The following is a 23,440-nucleotide window of genomic DNA, read 5'->3' as shown; positions in this document are numbered from 1 at the left end:
AATAGCATTCACAGTTCTGATAAGTCACATGACAGAGGTTCTATACCCTTCACAGTTCTGGTAAGTCACCTGACATAGGTCCTTTACCCTCCACAGTACTGGTAAGCCACGTTAAAAAGGTAAGTTTTGGTAAGCCAGGCGACGTATGTGTTTTAGCTTTCATAGTCCTATTCTGGTAAACCACGTGACGGAGTTTCTACAGCCTTCAAAGTTATGGTAGGCCTCGTGACAGAGACACTTTAGCCTCCACAGTTCTGGTAAGCTACGTTCCTTTAGCCTTCATAGCTCATGTGCGCCAAGTGATTGAGGCCTTTTAGATTACACAGTTCTGGTAAGCCAAACTTAAAAAAGGTCACATTGCCTTCACAGTTATGGTAAGCCATCTGACATATGATCAATAGCCTTCGAAGTTCTGGTAAGTCACGTGACATAGGTTCTAGAGCCGTCACAGTTCTGGTAAGCCGCGTGACATTTATCACCGAGGTCAAATAGCATTCACAGTTCTGCTTAGTCACGTGGCATTTTTTCGCCTTCGGCAACGGTGTTCGCGTAAAACTATGATAATGTTTGAATGAACAAAATCATTTTGCTAAACTATTTATCGAATTCTTTTACCTGTATTACTCACACATGTATCGATCTCGGGCTAGGCTTAACACTTTGTTTTGTCGAAGGTTCACGTGAAAACCCTACATGTCACTGTTTCTACTTAAGTTATGAAGTTAGAACTTCACATATGTGTCCGGGGTCATTTTTTCAGGCCACCCCTTAAGACCCATAACTCGTACTTGCAATTAAGGAGAATTATGATTTGTTGGTACTTGTTTAGTTCAGAAGACGTATATTTGTTTCCGCAACAATGTTTATATGTTGGTTTATCTGACCCGTTCGAGTTATACATCGTTCTCACAGGCCAATTTGTATACACATGGACATGATTTCGTATACAGATGTTCCCTTTTTAGATACCTGTTCATGTTTAATGACTGCCCATGATAATCTGGAACGATACTGTACGCACATGCATTACACTCCGTTTTCTCAAAGCGTACCTGATATTTATGTTGAATAATTCACAAATAGACACATTTTCTTTTCTTTTTTTTTCTTTTTTTTTATTATTAAATAAAATACATACAATGTATACATGTATATGATCATACAACATAGTGATTGTACAAAGCAATAAAATTCAGGCATGTTATACAAGATATGCTAATATATATTTTTTTAAAGAGAAAAGAATAGAGCAACAGAAGAATAGTTATGAAAAATGATGAGTTGTATAAAGTCGGAAGAAAACATACTGGACTTGTGTGTTTTGTTGTATATTCACAATGATCTGATAAGATTGAAAAAAAATATACAAAAATGTTTTAGAAAGATAAACTAACATTAGAGTGAAATGTATATACGTGGACAAACATTATGAGTTGTTGATTGTGTCATTGTTGTTGATGTTGATATTGTTGTTTCATGCTTGCGCACAAACATTGGTCGATACACGTGACCAGCAACACACACCAGCTCAAGATATTTGGTGGATACGCTGGACCTCCCGCTTACAAGACGATTGCTCTACCGAGTGAGCTAACCGTGTCGTCTTCACGGCTATTCACCAATCCCGCTTGTGCTGTGACATTCATTTACGTGAAGAATGGACTATGAATCTTTTTATGCGCTCGATATCTCGATATACGCGCCTTCCAAAACAAAGCGTATACAACTTTAACATTGTATACTTAGTTTAAATATTACATACAGGTCCAGTTAGCAAGCGGAACAGTATACAGTTTGTCTTTTAAAATTAAATCATAGCGTGTTAAACTCTTATTAAGATTGTTTTCTACAATTTTAATGAACAATAGCATGCGAATATTTACGGGTTCAGTGTACGCTTCGTATGTTCAAAGAATAGTTTTAATTGGAGCAATTTGAGTTAAGATTGATGAGCCAACTATGAGCCCAATATACATATTGTCTGTTTCAGAAAGACTGCCAAGTTCGTGCTGGTGTTGATACCGTTGTTCGGCGTCGTGTACATCGTATTCAGTGCCGTGCCACCCAACATCAGCCCCGACCTCTCCATAGTGCACCTGTACGGGGAAATGTTCTATAACTCCTTCCAGGTACGAAGTCATAATCCAAACTCAATTACCTCCAATATGCCGAATTAGGTCATTGTCTGCCATAGTGCACCTATACGAGGAAAAGTTCAGCACCTCTTTCCGGGTTCACAGTCCTAATCATTACAGCGGTTATCTCCCATTTACCGAATGAGGCAACTGTCTGCCATCGTGTATAGGGAAATGTTCTTTAACTACTGACAGGTAAACAGTCATAATCCTTATAGCGGTTACCTCCCATATACCGCATGGGGCTATTTTCTGATATTGTCAGTGCACCTGTATTGGGAAATCTTCTACAAGGTGTACATTAAAAAACCGATTACCTCCAATATAGAGAACATTTGATTACCTGGCTGTTATCTGCCTTTAAGCGGATAAAGTTTAGTTGACATTCTGCAATCTCCACGCAGAGTTGTCGTTCCTTGCTCTCACATACAACTCTGCGAAAGGCTCAGCACGCCATTTTGTCTATAAAATAGATAAAACCGAACAAACGCATTCAATGTATATTTGATTGGATATTTAAGATCGCATGCATTAAATTACGAAATATGACTTTTAAATGTACGATAAATCGTGCAAAAACTTACGAGTTTTAATGCAACTCTTTGGAACTATTTTATTGCCCATTTACGCAGATGGAATCATTCCACGCACTTTACATATGTAAACAATCGAACATAATGTTTATTGAGTGACGTTAGGAATTGCTTCGACGTGTGTATGTATGTTGGTTTCTTAACATCAAAAACCATATCAATTTTATAATAATGAATTAAGACTGATATAAGATATCATGGTATGAGATGGTTTTCTTTAATGCAGTGAATGCAATGTAACCGTCGTGCAAGTGATTGTTTAGTATACTGTAACCTCAATGATGAACGCTTGGTATGATCATGACATGAATGAGACGCTTTCATAACAATAGTCCGTTCTGAGCCCAACACAGAGGTGAATGTAATGTAACCGTCGTGCAAGAGATTGGACATTCTGATGCACAATTACGGGACAATGTTCTACAACTCGTTCAATGTACCTTTTCCGAACTTATCACTTTGGTAACCTCCCTTGTATTTCATACTGGTTGCGACAAAAGAAGCTACCGATAAATTTATAATTTATTGAACGTTGATTTAGGACATGTTTATTTATACCTCATGTAAATTAGTTGATAATACAGTTTTCACTGAGTTCCAAATAATAATTATTATGAAACTGCAATTGTCTATATCTTAGCTTATATAACCGCTCCACTTCTACACACTCTCAATGTTTATCGTGGTCTAATTCTTTGATTGAAATTTTACTCTTATGTAATTAATTTGAAACTTTTAATATAATATAATTTGATCATTATTAAAGTTGAACTGTTTTAAGTTTAGTTTTAAATAGAGTTGGTTCACAACTCTAAAAAAATACAAACAACGTTAACAACGTTAACAATCAGAAATATTTTGAAGTATGTTATATAATTAGAATTAATTGTTGACTAATTTTTCCCTTGACTGGAACTCTTCAAACCAGGCTTAGATTGAATTCCTTCATTGCTGCTAAATCTACGATATTTTTTTTCCGTCTAATCTATTAGTGAACAGGTCCTATACAGATGAGACCCAGTCTTAGATTTAGTACTTCTTAAACTGTTTTTCCATGCGTTGTTAGTAAAGAACATTATCTTTAGAAGGTGATTTGTGTATGACAAGTGCATACGGAAGTAAGGCGCTTCTGGTTCCGGCGACGTTTTCTGGGCTCCCGTACGAGCACGATGGTTCTGTCGTCTCTCCGTAAGCACTCGGAACGAACCTCACGCCCGGACGCGCTTCAGACGGCGCTGACTCACGGATTTGACCGACGGTCTGGTACTCACACTCAGCATACCTCGCTGTCGCACTGCGATACGCCGGCACCGGGCTGCAACGGCTCTACTCATTTTAAAAATGCTATGAGTAATTGGTCTGATCAGCACGACGAGGGCGCGGAGAGGCTTGTGTCACCAAGGTCCGGGTTGTAGGGCGAGGAGGAGACCTGACGCCGTGACACACTTCTATGATCCTTGTTCTTGGAAAACGAGGCTTAATTCGTTGCAGTCCGCACATGCTAATCTTGGACGACACTTTCCGCCTTAACTGGCATGGGATGAGACTTTACGCACAAGTGAGGGGTGGGATCGGGGTTTTAGATAGAAGGGAGTGGAATATTAAGTTAAAGACAACAATTGAATCTTTAATTAAATGACACTAATGAGAAGAATGCACACGCACTGGACGCAACATTTGACCCTTTGCATGCTGGGAAATTTGTCGTCTGCTAAAAAGTCGTCTGCTGAATTTCTAAAATTAGCATTTTCTTCGATTTTTTTGAAAGAATACTATCAGAATAGCGAACAGTTTGGATCCTGATGAGACGCCACGTTCTGTGGCGTCTCATCTGGATCCAAACTGTTTGCAAAGGCCTGCAAAATTCGGTTCCAGCACTGAAAGAGTTAAACTGTTGCAGTAAAACATGTAAACGTGTTTGCAATTAATTGTTTTAAAACAGTATATTGCAACAAATATATAATTGTTCAATGATTGAACGCTTGAGCCAGTCACTTTTCAGAAGCGTTTTTTACTACCGTTTGTTTCTTATTATGCACATATATACTGTTGATGTTAGTGCAAGATATGTATAATGTATAATCGCATATATTATTAGTTATACTGCTTTTAATGGATCCTTTAACGCTTTATCATTTCATGAGAGTTCAGTTCGAAGCCATGCAATAAATTTATTTAATCGAGTACACCAGCATCAACGAAATAACATCTCAAAAATTAGCCTCACCGTTTTAATGACGTCATCGTCATCGTCCTTTTTCCGTTACATCACTTGATGGTACTGGCTTTATATGAAAACCTACGGAGCTTATAATGAAAATTGTATTACCTTACAGAATACTCGTATATATTGACGAAACCATGTGATATGCTGACTATGTACTCTTTTAAGTAGGTTATTATCTTGTATATATCCAGTCAGTAACATTAAATTAGGTCTTGGACATATACAACCATCAATACATACATAAAACTTACTTTTGTTCCGTTTTTGTGGGAGAAAAAATGGTTTTCGGAAAGATATATTCATTACACGGCTTCTAACAGAGCCCGATGTAATACTGGAAATACGTATGCATTATTTTACTACCCTTTTATTACACCATACGGAGTCAGCGAGAATCTGTGTAACCAATAAATACACGATCACAATGTGACCGTACTTAAGAAATGAAAAAAAAACGTGTGTCCTGTTCGAGGTAAGATAGAGATGCAACTGAGAATAAATATGCACACAAATTCATGTATGGGGGTATACCAAATGATTTACATTTCATCACATATTTGCTGTTCAATCAAGATATAAACCCTTAGATTGCTGCGTGAATATATTCAGAACATAATAATACTAATCCCTTTACATAAAAAGTATGGTAACATTACAAACGAACACGTAAACTGACTGTAAAAATGTATTTATTATATATACCGCTACATTAAATGCATACACATATATCCGTGGATTAATTAGTTCCAACACATGTTGACACTGTTCTTTGTATATAATCTCCCAATTAAAAAACATGAAATCAACCTCATTTTGGAAAAATGGTTTTAATGCGTGTGCGTAAAGTGTTTTCCCAGATAAGCCTGTGCACTGCATACAGGCTAATCTGGAACGACATTTTATGATGTAATGGTATTGTTCGTTTCAAGGAAGTCTCTTCACAGAACGAGGTTTAAATAAATACGTACTATATTTTATCATCGTATCACGTGTTTAATAACGCAGACTTCTCAAAACATCTTGCTGATTTCTTCTCCGGTAACTGCATTAATCAATTTTGAAGCAAATATTTTGTTATTTGAATAGAGGCTTTGGGATGCACATTATGCGAAAATACTGAATATGATATCTAATCAGAAGACAGAGTTATGGTTGTTGAGAATATCATTTGACGACAATCGGTGAGACACGTTGTAATGAGTCAACGCCTGATCACAGTCAGTTGAGATAGGAACCTCGTGGAAAAATGGAGCTACGCTCTGGAAAAACTGAGCTTAATGCAGGTGCGTAAAGTGTAGTTTCAGATCAGCCTGTGTAGTCTGCATAGGCTCATCAAAGACGCTACTGACCGTTTTTACGGAATTTTGTGTTTAAAGGCAGTCTTTTCTAAAGGACAATCTTGTGTAGGCGAAAAGTGTCGTCCCTGATTGGCCTGAGCGGACTACACAGTATAATATGGTACGGCAATAAACGCTCATGAATTATTGAGAATGGCATCTCGTGCTGGAAAAACTGGGCTTAATAAATAAGCCCAGTTTTTCCAGAGCGAATGCCATTCTGTATTTACACTAAACAGATCACCTAAGAATCATGGCAGTTTATAACATGCAAATGGGCAATTACTTATGGCATACACGCATTTAAGCAAGAAATAAACCGCGTAGTTAATGATCAACGATAAATCATCGTCAACTATCCTTAATAACCCTTTTTCGACTCGAACAAAATGCCCAATATGGTTTTCGGAGATCACAGACGATAAGGCAAAATGTTACACAACGTATCCATACACTTAGAAGCATTCTTAAAACGATATCTTTTATTTCGTAGGTCTTTTTGTGCCGCGTTCTAGCAAAACTGGGCTTAATGCATGTGAGGAAATTTTTGTCCACGATTAGCCTTGCAGTCCACACAGGCTAATCAAGTGCGACACAATCCGCTTTTATTATAATTTTCGTTTAAAAAAGTCTCTTCTCTGAGAAAATCCAGTTTAGGCGGAAAGTTTAGTTCCTGATTAGCCTGTGCTGACTGCACAAGTTAATCTGGAATAAAACTTTACACACATGCATTAAAACCAATTTCTATAACGATGATCAAATAATCTTATAATAATGTAGAACTTATTTTTTTTAATATAATGATTTGAATGTTAACAAACACGTATCATTAATGATACCAAGACATTTTTTCTCAGTCCGGATAAAAGGGCCAAATGTCCTTCCATAGAAGTAGTTTACGCACAATTCCTTACCAAGGAGGAAATATAAGATTACTAGTGTACAAATAATACATTTTGATAAATCATGATAAGAAACATTTATTAAAACATGAAAGAAGTGTTTTAATGGCAACTTCACTTGTTTAACTTATTTTTTTCCCCAGATAACCCTAACCCTGTGCCGACTGCCGGCTAATAAGACATTAAACTTTACCCGCATGCATTAAAACCAATTTCTATAACGAGACTCAAATAATCTTATATGGTTCACTTTTAAGGACATAAAGATAACAAAGCAAAAACGTCTCCACGTTTAATAACAATTTAAAGGCGTAAAGATCAACTTTCATGACTTTTGTACATTTACATTAAATTCACGACATTACGCGTAACGATGCCCGTTGACTCTTCCTCACATTCAAATATTATTTCTGTGCCGCCAAAATATAATCGAACCTTGACACATCTGTCAGTTCCTTTTCCAGATAACGGAACATCTATACATCCTATGTTTTTGCATCCAATATCCGTAACGAACTTTACATCATTGTTAGTTGTAGTATACAGGCTCAACGACAAATAATATTGATCAACATTCACAGAAGAATATCGTCTTTCGAAATGGGGTTCATCAACTCTAAGTTTTTCACCCGACTTTACCACTAAGTCAAATATTTCGCGACACATGTTACCCTTATCCGTTTTGTGTAGTTTATTCAAGGGATGAACCTTTCGATCAAATCTATCAATCGCTTCGATACCATATGTGTATTTGGATACTCTCTCTTTTATTAAGGTAGGACAGTGCCCAAATATGACAGCTCCTTTCATGACAGCCAGGCCGGCATCCTTTGGAACGATGACTTTCATTCTTGGGAATTCCCTTTGAATAGTGTCGGTAAGAAGCGGAGACTCCGAGAAGCCGCCTACCATTAGAATGGTGTCTACACCGGCGGTTTCCTGTTCAAAGAGCAAGTATTTCACATGCGATACGATGTTGTCAACCGACTTCTTGAAGAATGAACGGAATATGTTGTAATCCAAACGGAACTTGTCACCTGACAGTGTAGCCTACAGAAATGTTTAAAGATGATGGAGACAATTATAAATATAACATAACCTGATAAATATGACATGATAACATACGAAGGGTTTGCATTAAAGAAAATAAATCGAATAAATCGTACCATATTTGCGTAATGCGAAGACTTCACAATATGTTTAATTGTTTGGCCTTTGTTGTCTTCCACAAGGTCCATGAAAGTCAATGGAAGTTTTATTGTAACCCGTCCTTGACTATTCGAATCCGTCTTCCTTTTCTTAATTTCGAAATCCCGAAGCAGATCTAAATAGTCTTCCATGTGATCTTTCTTAAAACGTTGTAGTAAGTCTTTTCCTGAAATAATATTTGGACTATTAATACAATTATCGTTGAATTTAAAGTACTATATGTTCGTTCAATCCATTATTTTAGAAAAGTAGCGCAATATCAATTGTTAAAACAGATTGTTTTTATTGTGTACGCAAGCTAAAGCTTTTATTAAATTTCACAGATGTAATGAATAAGGAGATTTTACCTGTAAGCTCTGCGATAAAGTCTAAAAACTCCTTGTCCACCATTGTTCCACCCCAAGCTCCCCCTGTGGCCTTGTAGATTTCCTTTAGTTTTCCATCGAAGCAAACTTCATGAACTGTTATGTCAATTGTGCCACCTAAACATTTTAACAATTAGCCAGTGAGTGGATATATAAAACAAAAGCAGAAATGACAATAAGCATGCCATTGACCTAAAACGAATGAAGCAAAATGTCATGTAGCAGAACATTCTCATTTGACCAAACTCGTCTATTAACAGTAGTATTCGCACAGTGCTAAAATATCTCCATTTTTGTCTTTAATGCACACGATTTGGAAGTTGCTTCATTGAGAAGTTCTAAGAAGTACAATTTTTATACTGAGAACACTCATATTCAAAAACGGATTCACGCCAAAAAATGCGAATGATGTACCTTATCTCAATTCGTTCTAACAACTTGAATATGAAACACTGTTTCATTTATAACAGTGTGACTTCAACAACCGCGTTCATTGATCACACAATGTGTAAAGAATCATGAAATACGAAACAGCTCCTAACACCTGGTCTATTTGACATTGCAAAAACAGCCAATATTGGAAATACTATTTATAAAATGCCCTCGCAGTTCCATGAAATAGAATTCTGCACTACCAAGTAAAAATTGTTTATATATTACAATTACAGTAACTTTTTTTCATTAAGAAACATGTTCTAACCTCCCGAATCGAGTACGATGAATTTCTTGCCAACCCTAAAGGATGCTTCAAGGCCGGTATTCCCATCAATCTCTACTGGGATATGTCTGCAATAGATTGATGCTGCCTCTGGCTCTAATGCGATGGTCAACTTTGCACTGTCAATCCCAGCCTTAAAAACACATTGGCCTTGTAGATGTAAATCGCCTGCTTATAGTCATAACTTTAATTACATTTTTAGTGTACATGAAAGGTTTTATTGTCAAATTATTTCGATTTCACCTTTTCAATGTTATACCGTATATTATATGTTTCTCAATGTACCTTTTGAGCCGCGAGTCTCATGAAATTCTTGGCAGAATCGTCCCATATAGCAGGTACTGTGATAACCCAGTGAATATCTCCAGGATGAATGCCACATAATTGTTTTTCAGACATTCTCTCCATGTCTTCCTTCATATACCTGTTGGAACCACAAACATAAATAAAATCTATAAATAAGTAAATTTTGTCATTGCTTGTCAAACAAGCTACAGAACACATGTTATATAGATTGATTACAATTAAAATTGGTGCTTGTAGTGGCATCGACAACAGTTCCAATTGAAGGTTCTATCGCCCATACGCTACATATTCCTTAATTCACGGAGCACGTATGACCATATGCACCTTCAGATTGTCTTTTACGAACCTGATCGATAAAGAGAATACTGTCAAGGCGGGGAGCATTTTTCCAGTTTCGTCTTCCAACATCGAATTCTTATTTATCTCCTGAAATATATGAGACATGTTCATCTAATCTGACCAATTAATTTATACATATGGAAAGAACGTGATAATCTAAATACAAAGGCATCCAATCGCAAAGCTTCTTGAGTAACACGTGCGTCCAGTAATGCAAACAGAAATTATGATATCACATGGATTTTGTTTATATTGCATTGATTATATTTAGATATATGCGAGTACATTATAGACAAACGATACGTCGCCTGCAATATTTACCTTTTTCCATAACAACATTTTGAATCTCTGAAAGTAGTACCACTGTGTATGCTCTCCTGTCTCACATAGTTGGCTGTATCGCGTTTCCGCATCAAAACCAAACGTTTCTAAAGTTGTACGGTCGGGTTTAATTAACACGCAGGTTGGAGCTATATATTATAAATAAAAACGTCATTAACACAACATGAAGACGTAACGATTACAAGCCAATATTTGCTATAATTATATATAAGGTATGTATTTCCAGCATATAAAAAATATATCTCAAATTAGTACTTAAATTACAAAACACTTGTTATAATAAGAAATCTCTTCTGCTAGTGCATTTGAATTTTTACTTTGTGTATCTTTTCAAGCATCGAATGAACAAATGTTGCCAATTTAATTTGTACAATACAGAGTGTGCAAGTCCAAACCAAAAATGAATCATGAACCTTTCAAAGATTGTAGCTGTCCACCGGTCCAGGTTTTAGCCGAAATGTTGCAAGGGTCTGTTTCAAACTGACTCTTGAAGGAAAATGCGTATCCAGAATACGTTGTTCCGAAGTCAATCGCCGCCACCCCCAGATGTCCAACTCCAGTTGTCTGTCCGCACATGAAAGTACATTTAAATACAGACTTATGCAATAGACAAACTTCCGTCCATCCGTAACATTCTTGTATGCGCCTGTATCTCATATGTTTAGTAGAATAAAACCTATTTATTTTAGCTTGATTACATAGAAAGCCTAAGGCTTATTTGAAACGCTATCGAGTCCATTTCCTGGGCCTAGAACCAGTACTGGGATGTTTGGATGTTTGGAAGGATTTTATGAAAGTTGGCATATGGTCATTGGGGTACTTTCAGAAGGCGAATGTCAGACACTAAGGCTCAATATCAAGATCACACTAAAAGGAGACATATGTTTGTATGACATCTGATGGTAACCGTTTAAAGTTTAAATTTACAGTAAACAATATATTTAAAAAAAATTACCAAGTGAACGGTGGCATAGAACTGCCTTACGATAACGAAGTAAGGTTCAGACAAATATTAATACTTTTAATGAATCTAACTACTGGGTATGTTCGATTATTTTAAAATTATAAAACGTTGTATACTCAATGACATAATATTGCCGAAAATGATATATGTTACATTTATTGGGACTGTTAGGTTATAGAAGTGTATCGTGATATTGAACCAATAAAGTAATTTAGTGATTTAATTACAGCTTAATCGACTTTACATTGTGTGATCTGCTTTATATAATTATGGTCTATTCAACCATCACTGAATTTAAACAAAACAATCTAGCCGATGTTAAAAACAAGAAGTTCTCTTATGATAGTGTATCAATCCTTTGATTGTTCCCATACTAGTATCTAATTCCGTGTAAGCAACAGGTTACATAATAATTATTTTGAATATACTTGCTTTATCTTTCTGTTCTACTTATGTTTCTATGGTGAATACTAATCATTGAGTAGTTGAATTGCTATTTTATCTAATTAAACTTGTAAAGCTTTTGAAATTTGAATCACAAATGCAATAAGATTAAAATGTATTTGCAAATATATGTTATTTATTTAATATTGACTCATTTAGAGTTTCGGTACATGTATCACTTTCCACCGCTGTAACCTTGTATCCCCCATCCCTCTGCCGACGTTATTCATCCGTGTCCGTTCATAGGCGAGAACATTATCAATCATGTTATGTCTTTTGTTTTTAGATTAGTGCATATACTGCCTGATTATAAAGTAATCCAAAATGACATTGTTGGTGCCGTTTATTTATGTCCAGTGATGAAGAATGAGTACCATATTCTTTAGAGCTGTCCATTAGTGTGCCTTAAATGTGCATCTTTAGAGCTGTCCATTAGTGTGCCTTAAATGTGCATCTTTTTATTGTTATTTTTTATTGTTATTGTTAATCCAAATGAAACAAATCTTATCAAATTTCCCATGCATTTTCACAGATTTAATACAAAGTCCATTTAAAAGTCGTGAACTTTGATTTATAAATCACTGTGTAACATGAAAGCGCGTTCATTTTAATCTAGCATTTGTTCGTTGTCTAATGTACAGTAATATTTCTGTGTAAACTGTTATGAAGAATACTATAAATAATATAAATTATTGTCGTTTATGAGGGTTTATATTGTCTGTTTATTATGTCATTATGTTTACAAGGAAAATCAATATCTCTAGACATATTCGAAATAACATGAACAGCACACACTGGACCCGATATTATGCGAATTCCGAGGATACAATTTGATGCTTTACTTCGGACGACTTCTAGTGTAACGTTGATTTTTCATCCTCTTATTTAATGAAAAGAGAAGATGCTTTCTAAGAATCGGAATATGTAATAATACGGAATATTGTACGGTCCGATGACTATTGAAAACGTCGTGAAACAAATATGCTATAATATTGATCGACGACTGGCTAAATGTTGCAAAACTAATAGAGATGCGGCAACCATGATTTGTTTCCAATAATAATAAAAAGTATGAACGTGGAATGATTTCGTTAAGTTAACAAACTAACTTTACTACAATTTGGTTGGTGAACTTCGCGAACACTAATTGAGCTGCGGCAACCATGATTTGTTTCCAATTATGATAAAAAGTATGAACTTGGAATGATTTCGTTAAGTTAACAAACTACTTTTACTACAATTTGTCTGGCGTACTTAGGGAACACTGATTGAGATACGGCAACCATGATTTGTTTCCAATAATTAAAGGATGTAGGTGGAGTGATTTCGTTTAGTTCACAAATCTAACTCAAAATTACCACGTTATATCATAATACGCCATCTGTCAATTAAAACTAATAATACCAAACAAGTTTATTAAAAAATGTCCTTTCCTTCAATCTCCTGTCTTAAATAATATATATTTAACCATAAACGATATATACTAAATAATTCTTATCCATTTATGAATAAATAAAATAAAGCAAATGTTCAAAAGTCCAAACAGTTCAATGTAGAAAGTGGCCCTAAGTGACACTCCTTATCAGACTCCCAACTATTGTACCAGTATTATTTTGTCAATTTGTCATCTAGACAATTTGTCAAGAGTTAATATAGAAAACCCTTTTAGGAAGTTAATGATCTTTTTACTTTCGCATTTACCAGAGTGGGTTCAAAGTGTCGCACGCTTATCCACCAGCAGCAATGTACACAATATATATATGAGCCTCGCTCATTGAAAATGGGGTTTAGTGTATGTGCGTAAAGTGTCGTCCCAGATTAGTGACGACACTTTCCGCCCAAACTGTATTTTTGCTAAGAAGATACTTTCTTTAAACGAAAACTACCATAAAATCGGAAAGTGTCTTCTCTGATAAGCTTAACTTGTGCGCACATCCATAAAACTCTCTTTTTTACAGAGCGAGTCTCATATTAAAATGGAAAGAATGTTGCAGAAAGTGCGTTGCGTCCTTCATTCGGGAGGGGTAGTTCCTCTATATGTGTGGACGCCTTCTGTTTTGTGTTTTATGCATGGTTCGGTATTTAATATTCAATTATTACGCACATAATGCTTTGCAATGATCATTCCAAGAAGATGACCGCACCTTTCTTCATTTTATAAGTGTTTTGTTTGATGAATACTGTCTGACTGTAACATTATGTACTCTCCTGACAATGTTTCTGGAGATTCAACATTGCTATATTGCTGTGCAAAATGACTAAAAGATAAGGTAAAAGGGGATACGTGTTTATATTCGGGGATATATTGCATGAAATGTAAAATTGCTATAATTAAACACGATTGATACTGCCTCTGCAATAGTCGGCAAGTAGTATTGTTTTATCACAAAGTGATGGGGTTTTCCGCGTTATGTCTAAACATGCACACAAACAAATGATATTATGATTCCGCTTCTTCAATGAGAGGTAGGTATAATGTGTTTCCGCTAAACTACACTAAAGTTTACTGATACCGCTGGTTAGTAGCACGTGTAAGTAACGTTGTATTTATACTTGAGATACTTTTACAACCTACGTTTTCTAGTCAATATGTAATATAACCACTGGGTTATATAAACACCAAAAATGGGATCCCAATTATAATGACTAACTTAATTACGAAAAAAAAGCAAAACACCCATAAAACAACGACGCATAAACAACTAACCAACATATTATATAAACATAAAAATGAGGCAAACAACAACACATAAACGTCTTAAAATGACTTTAGAAGTGTTGCTATGAAGTATCGTTGCATGGCTAACTAAGTTTTAATATAATAGATCAACACCGTAAATACATATACACCTTAATAATAAATTAATTTTTGAATCGGCATTACAATGTATATGATTAACTTAAAATTGAGAAAACAATTATATACTCACATAATATAAGTTTGTGATTAAAGGGTTTAACAACAAAAGAAAAAGCTAGAACGGTCTATTATTTGAATATTCACACACTGTATTAAAGGGACTTGTCGACAGATTTTGGCATGTTTAGAAGTTTTTGATTAAATGCTTTTAATTGATCAGAACTAAAGAGCTTAAGCATAAAACAAGATTGAAATTAACGAAAGAAAATACAAGAAAGCAAGTGTACCGCACCTGGGCTCGAACCACTGACCTTTATATTAAAAAGCTAGGGCCTAAACCACTCGGCCATCGTTGCATATGCTAATATTTGTATCTTATTACAATCTCACAAAATATAACGAAAACAACATACCTTTTCCAAATTCAATCGTTTCGCGTTTGTAACGCTTTACAATTTTATAAATTTATAACAATTATTATTCGTAAACGAAAACGTATTTTCAGTATAACTCTATGTCAAAAGTGTTAAAAAAATTGTCATTTTGACAAATTGTGAACAAGTCCCTTTAAGGTGATCGCCAATTACTGACGAGGATGAATTCCATAGCCTTAACAACTCGGGCACCTAGTCTTACTGTGTAGAACATCTTATTATCAACCTCACCACCTAATTATCTATGTGTGCTACATGCATGGAAATAGGATGAAAATTTGACAAAACTGTTGGTTTTACGTAGAACGTAAAACGACTTGGTACCAATTTTGTGCATTATCGCACTCGTTGTCAAACCATTCTGCATGCTTTATACGGCGTTTAACATTGAAACTAGGGTTTGATTTATAAATACCTGTTTTAGAAAATAACGGGTCCGCAACATTGTTATTTTTTATTAAAAAACATTGATTTTCTTAATATAACTAACGGAGTTTTCCAGACACTGTTTTAGTCGTAGTGAAGACGCCAGACCGGTGTGACTGGGGCTATTCAGTTCAAGTCTAACTTTATTTAGATCTGATATAATTTCACAATTTCATAGCTAACGCGTTTTTAGTATGAGTTCAACAGTAAAACATTTTTCAGTAAAGTACTGCTAGTTTGCTTGTATTGATGTTTCGCCGTCTTACACAATGGCCCCAATAAACTTCCAAATGCCCTACTTGAAAATCCAGAGATGAATGGCCGTGATATATGTAAATGACCAAAAACCCACACGTTGTGTGGGTACAGAAAACGCGATCCTCTTATGTGTAGCCCAGTGCCCTACTTACTGAACTAGCCTTTTAAGCTGCCAGGTCCCGATTAAATGTATATTCAGTCGGGTACATCGGTTGGTAAAGCGCTGGGCTCCAAATCCGAAAACCGCAGGTCTGATTCCGATCAGCCACTGTATTTACTAGCTACCAATGCCACATCGTCGACAAATAACCTTGACTAGCATGTAATGCTTTTCACTCGTGCTATATGATACATGTAACTTACGACACAACATTGGGTTTCCAATGATGTGACGATGATGTAATTGGATCACCCGATATGAAAAATGTTATAAATTTTGTGAACAGAATACAATGATAAACGGTGCTTATAAGTGAATCATGCTTGTTTTAATTGATAGTTATAACGATCCCTCTCAATATATACAAGTATCATAACGACCCACTTAAATGTTTAACTAATTGCTTTGTACAATGGGATTTGTGTTAGTAAATGAGCAGTTGACAAATTTTGGACGGAAATTCCATGTAAATTTGTTTTGTTTTGTCTTTTGATGCTCCGTTGTTATTTCTTTAACATAGTCCGAAACACATCATTACAATGTATTTATCTAACCCTCCAGCTATAGTCTGAAACAGTATTTATTTTCAGCAAGATGCGTATACTTATTGCGATGTTTTCAAGATTTATATGTTTCTATTTTGACTGTGATTATTATAAGTTATTTACTTAGCGAAGTGATCAATTTGACAACTTTATATACGTTATAATTGTTATACATGCATAATCATGTCAGCTATTATTAGGCTTAAGCATTAGATAATCGGTTGAATGCGTATACAATATAGATTGTTACAAAATAAATGCAATATTCAAAGAGAAAATAAGCCCACAGATCGAAGGGAATGTGAATAGGTTCCATTAATAAGTGGAAAACATTTGCGTTCTAAATTCTATCAATCGATTAACATAGCAATATATATATCAATGTTATTATTTGCGAAATTTGTTAATGCAAGTGTCTCCTCGAAGGAGAAGCGTACGGGACACATTAACAGGAACGATTAAAAATCTAACAATGCGACATAGGATGCGTTCATGTTTCGCCTGCGTTGTTCATTAACCTCATTTTCATGATAAAAAAGCAACCTATATATTCCTGAAATTTTTGAGAGGATCTGCACGAACTTTTCTGAGGTCTCAAATGGCCAATGAGAAATCATTATATTGAAGTTTTGCTCCAGACTTGCGCATGAATTTATAATTGTTACATGATTGTTATACAATCGGGACTCCTCGGACAATTCCGCCATAACGGCGATCGTCTCTCGGGTGTATTTGGTGGTAGGATATGTCTAACGCCTCTAGGCGGAAGATATCACACCGAAAATATAGTTCGGGTTACACACCATTAAATTTGCACTAAATTAACTGATAATATAGATTTAGAAGAACCAATATCTCTGAGGAGTAATATAAATATTTGTTTCTGTTATTGTTAAACATTAGTTGTCATTACATACAAAATATTCAAATGTTAATTAAATGTTTAGAAAGCCAATAAGTTGTTTCTTGAAGTGTAAACAACACCATTATTCAATCTTAAAGAAACAGTATTTCTTAAATTGCATTAATTATCGGTATAACATTGCGGATGTTCTGCAGGGCGACAAACTTTGAGATTTAATCCATATGTTTAGGTTCTATACCATAAACAATCGTACAACACTGTACAGTGGTACAGGGAAAACTCTTCGGTGAAATATAAGAAATAGTAAAATCCACTTAGACCCCCCCCCCAAAAAAAAAAACACAACAACATTATATTGACAAGCCAGGCATTCACAAACTGTATACAGACAAAAGCCATATTACCAGTATTGAGACACCTAAAGGGTTTCACAGGATGGAATAAGTGGAGAGCTTGATTGAATTTGAAAAACAATTCTTTCTGTGCATTTGATGATGGCAACCATACAGTACTTCTGGCAGATATTTTTTATATTTTAGCCTAGGCAACTTAATTCCAGATGCTGTTATTCTGGCCAGGCCGATACTCTTTAGCTGGGCAACCAAAACACTAAATATGGTCAACTGTGCAGGCAACAATTGTAACTAGAAGTGGCGCGGCAGAGGCCGATGCGTATCCCCATGCCGCATGTTTGACCCAGTAAGCAATTAATGAACCTCGTGGTGAATATAATGGATCAGCCCTGTTTTAGCCTTAAGTGTAAATTGGTTATTTCAATACTGTGGAGACACCAATTAAACCTATAAACAAATTAAGAATACAGTTTTTTATGCCCCCGGTAGGGTGGCATATAGTTTTTGAACTGTCCGTCAGTCTGTCTGTCTGTCATTCCGTCTGAAAACTTTAACATTGCCCTAACTTTTGCAATATTGAAGATAGCAACTTGATATTTGGCATGCATGTGCATCTCAAGTAGCTGCACATTTTGAGTGGTGAAAGGTCAAGGTCATCCTTAAAGGTCAAATATATGGCTTTAAAGCGGCGCAATAGGGGGTATTGTGTTTCTGACAAACACATCTCTTGTTTTTAATTGAAAAACCAAAGACATTGTTGGAATTTGAGTTATTAAAGGCATCGTATATACATTTTAATACTCAATTTTCCACAATATGAAACAACTTTTTTAAAAGGCACCAATAAAAGCTCCTCCATCCCCTATGCACGCTAAACCAAGAATCAGTTTTTTATAAGATTATCCTTCAAAATGGGCAAAAGTCCGGGGCAATACTGTCAAAATGCCCTTTAACAACTCTTGTGACATGCAGTTGTAGTCTATTTTCTCTGTATTTTTTTACAGCGAAACACACAATGGCATCATCATAGATGTATAACTCAGAATTCATTTTATTCTATATAAATATGTTATGTGGTCTTATTTATACAAAATAACCTGGATATTTAGGAAAAAACACCATCTCCCTGTTAAGAGAGATGGCATTTGTTCGCCATAAACATTTATATATTCAGTAAATTGTAAGCAACAAACATGAAAAATTCAGTTCAAAAGCTGAAACAAACATTCTCGGCATGTGCAAATACTTAAATATAGGCCCGATTTAAGCACATGTACACTTTTGTGGCCCCCTGGGCTGGGTCACATTTAACCCCAGGCGTATAATATGAGCAAACTTTATAGGGGACTACTATATCTCACTACATACAAAATGTGGTAGCCCTTGGTCCTAGAGTAAAGGACAAGAATATTTTTAAAGTTTTCACAAAATAAGCAAGATATAAGCGTATATAATGTTCAATTTTGTGACCGGGTGGTCAGGGTCAAATTTGACCCAAAGGGCATTATTTGAACAAACTTGGTAGAGGACTATAAGATGCTACTGCATACCAAATTTGGTAGCCATAGTCCGAATGGTTTTCGACAAGAGAATTTTTAAAGATATCACAAAATAGGTGCTTTATAAGCGTTAATTCAATTTTGTGACCCCTCGGGGCAGGGTCCAAGTTGACCCCAGAGGCATTATTTGAACAAATTTGGTAGAGGTTTATTTTAGATGTCACTACATACCAAAATTGGTAGCCCTAAGTCCATTGGTTATGGACAAGAATTAATGAAGTTTTCACAAAACAGGCCTAATATAAGCATATGTTCAATTTTGTGACCCCCGGGGCAGAGTCAAATTTGACCCCAGGGGCATAATTTGAACAAATTTGGTAGAGGACTATTAGATGTCTCTACATACAAAATTTGATAGCCCTAGGCTCAATGGTTATGGACAATAAGATTTTGAAAGTTTTCATATAATAGGCCTTATATAAGCAAATTTTCAATTTTGTGACCCCTGGGGCAGGGTCAAATTGGACCCCAGGGACATAATTTGGACTAATTTGAAAGAGGTTCACCCCAGGAACATTCCTGAGAAATTTCATCAGAATTGGACCAGTAGTTCAGGAGAAGATGTTTAAAGGAAAAGTTAACGCGCGGACGGACGCACGCGCGACGAACAAAGGACCATGACATAAGCCCCGCTTGTCTTTGACCAGTGGAGCCTAAAAGATATTCGGCGTATATCCTGATTTTGTAATATAGTACGAAAAAATAACAATTTTATTTGATTCTGTAGTAGAAACAAAGAAGAACCCTTTTCTTTTCAAAGTAAAAGATTTATAATTATTTTTATTTTTTTTTTTTTTACATTTTTTTATTCAATATAGTACATACAATGTATACATGTATATGATTATACAACAAAGTGATTGTACAAAGCAATTAAGTTCAGACATGTTATACAAGATATGCTAATATATATACTTTTTTGGTTTCCTTAAGATTAAGAAAAAAAAACTGGGTTAATATGTTTTTTCTTTGGTTGTTTGTGATAGGTGTTGTTTTTTTAAAAGGAGAAAAGAAAAGAACAACAGAAAAACAGTTATGAAAAATGATGAGTTGTATAAAGTGGAAAGAAAGCATAATGGACTTGTGTGTTTTGTTGTATATTCACAATGATCTTATAAGATTGAAAAAAATATACACAAATATTTTAGAAAGATAAAGTAACATTAGATACTGAGGGCTATTTCTTTCTCAATCTGGATTTTTAGTTTAAGACTATGGACAAAAACAATTAAAATTTGGTACTTGTTTTTTGTACTTCATGTTAAAGATAAAAGATGTTTAAAGGAAAAGTTAACGCGCAGACGGACGCACACACAGCGAACACAGGACCATGATATAAGCCCCGCTGGTCTTTGGCCAGTGGAGCTAAAAAGATATTCAGCGTATATCCTGATTTTGTAATATAGTACGAAAAATAACGTTTTTATTTGATTTTGTAGTAGAAACAAAGAAAAACCCTTTTCTTTTCAAAGTATAAGTTTTATAATTATTATAAATTGCCAGGACATAATTATGGGCCTTTGTTTTTGACATCTGATATCTTGTGAACCTAATAAAGGTGTCCTAATACGAATGATACATAACATGAAGTAAAACAAAACAAAATTACTGCGTAAGTGTGTGTGAGATAGAGAAAATTATCAAAAAGCAATGAAAATTTTATTTGCATATTAAATACAACACACTTTGACAACAAAAAGTATTGTTTGTATAATCAATATGAACATAATCTAAGTTGCTGCTACTATGGGATCCCCGCCAGGATTTGAGCCTGGATTTCCTCTCCATATAGAAAGGTGTGTTTGCTTACACTATAAGGATGTTCCATCTAACAGCAATACTATTGGTTACAATTACTTCTGTCAACTATATTAATTGTTTAATGTAGTCTTGACACAAAATGTGTAAATAAACGTTTTAAGCTTTTTAAAAACAATATATTCTCCATCAATTTTTTAAGGCAAGCTGTCACATTGATAATGACATGTATCATAAGGGCTCGCCTTTAAAGCTACTCTGGATCAAGAACTCATGTTTTTCCACAAGCACTGAACCTGAAATCAGAAAAAGATTATTTAAAACCACTTTTTTGTTATAGAAGCAATTAAATGCCTTTTTTATTTCAATGGATTATCGATCCCCATAAAAATCTGGACACATAACCCAACAACTTGTTGAAAATGTGTTTGCTAATTTACATCTGTGAGTACATGTGTTGGTAAATGTGACAGTGAGGCGGTTAGAAACTGCAACAACTAAATGGAAACAAATATTCAAATAACTACAATTGTGTGTTTCTTATGCTAGCAATTAAGTAGCAAATAATGAGAATAACTAAATATGACATTTTGCGCTGCACTAACTATTAAGATCTATATAATGTTCAATGAACTTTATATACAAACAGGGTCGAGTTGCAACATTTTACAAGATAAAACGTTTGATTACTTGTACGGTAAGAAATAACACTTTTTAATTGATGTAACATGCATCAAAATAATCCCAAATAGTTTAAACAAAAAACACAGAAGTATTAGTTGACTAGATAGTAGATTGACATGAACAGACAGTAAAATAGAGTTTTGGAATGGTCATGTTCATCAGATCATGTACAAAATTGGGACAATCATAGCTCTACACATTTTCCAACTAGTATTTTAAATGTAAAAGAAACAGATAAAGAAAAAAAAGATGTACACAGAACATATGCTTGGAAAGTTCTGGGATTATTTCATCAAATTTTCTTCAAGAAAGTATAATGTACTGAAAAGTTTAGCTTAATAAAAAAAACACTTAACAATATATATATATATAATATTACAGATATTCACATATAAACATTGTTACTGAACTCAACAGAAAACACTTTAAAAGTTTCAATGACTTAACATATCGTTGTTGAAAAAAAGGGGCGCTTGCTGCACTGGTAACAACACAATTATGTAACGCGATAATTTGCTCATAAAATGTCCATAATCAAGAATTATCCTCGAGTGCCCAATTTCGACGCATACAAGCAGTATGTTGAGGTTTTGTTGCTCAATATAGGGATTTATGTAATTAATTTTGTTATTTCATTACAAATGTACCTTTTATTTACACATTTTAATTCAATTTAATTTAATTGATTGTGTTATCAACAAAAATTCGTTGAAAAAACGAAATAACCCAAGTCTATGTAACGGCGGCCATATCTGTTGAGAGTGCCCTAAAACGACGCATCTGATTGGTTACATGATTTCAATGTAAATATCACTCCTGTGGAGACTGAATGAATAAAATATTAACTCATGGTTGTTGTACTTAAATTTGTAATTGCTGTAAAAGTAATATGAAACTGAAATTAATTAAATCAAATAAGATTTTTAATTGTGTGATGCCATACTGTCTGGCAGTGGTTTTAATAGGGGCCTGTGTCAGCAACCCTGTCATAAGCTGTGTTAATGGAAGATATGTGAATATAACCTGTACTTCTTTTGTGGAACCTGCACTTATAATCAATTAAATGAAAATTAGTAATAAACATAATATGCAATTACCACCATAAACACTTGCTACATATTGTTTAAATTGTATTACAGCATAACCAATAAACATATCCGGACTTCAAATCAAAGTTAACGCGTACATATTGATCTATTTATACGATGTTTTGTCAAATGGCAGTCACGTGACTTATGAATTAAATAGTGAACTTTTGCAGACGAAACTGACGCATTATCCCACGGTCTTATTAACAAAGATAATTGGGTGTAAAGTGTTCAAAAGTTTTGCATTAAGTAAAATACATAAAAATCCATCAATTGCAAAACGATCAACCATATCTTACCTTTTAACCAGCTATTTTCCACATAACAAACAATAACTATAGTAAATTGTGCGTAGAGTATCATGTGCTATTGTATGACGTCAACGGATGTCGCTTATGTATCAAACAGAGGCAAAACAAAAAATGCGTCGAATTAGGGCAGCGTCGATTCGGGTCACTCAACGATAGGTAAACATTGTGGGCAGTCAATCGTTTGGCATATGGGTGTTTGAGCTAAATTGCATCCGATAAACAAAATGGCAGCAAAAGCTATTGATGCTATGTACATTG

General features: G+C 34.9%; 1 protein-coding gene across 1 annotated transcript; it reads right to left on the bottom strand.

The window, feature by feature from the left end:
- Positions 1 to 7,474: 7,474 nt before the first annotated feature.
- Positions 7,475 to 11,049, bottom strand: LOC127857459 (heat shock 70 kDa protein 12A-like). Its single transcript, XM_052393854.1, has 8 exons — positions 10,887 to 11,049; positions 10,453 to 10,601; positions 10,139 to 10,218; positions 9,772 to 9,910; positions 9,469 to 9,619; positions 8,751 to 8,885; positions 8,361 to 8,569; positions 7,475 to 8,244 (listed from the first exon to the last, which is right to left on the bottom strand). Exons 1-8 carry the CDS (start codon positions 11,047 to 11,049, stop codon positions 7,537 to 7,539), a joined length of 1,734 nt encoding a protein of 577 aa, XP_052249814.1. The 3' UTR covers positions 7,475 to 7,536.
- Positions 11,050 to 23,440: the final 12,391 nt, after the last annotated feature.

This window comes from Dreissena polymorpha, chromosome 14 (assembly GCF_020536995.1).
Source record: "Dreissena polymorpha isolate Duluth1 chromosome 14, UMN_Dpol_1.0, whole genome shotgun sequence".
In the NCBI taxonomy this organism is placed as follows: domain Eukaryota; kingdom Metazoa; phylum Mollusca; class Bivalvia; order Myida; family Dreissenidae; genus Dreissena; species Dreissena polymorpha.
This window is presented reverse-complemented; position numbering and strand designations above follow the sequence as displayed.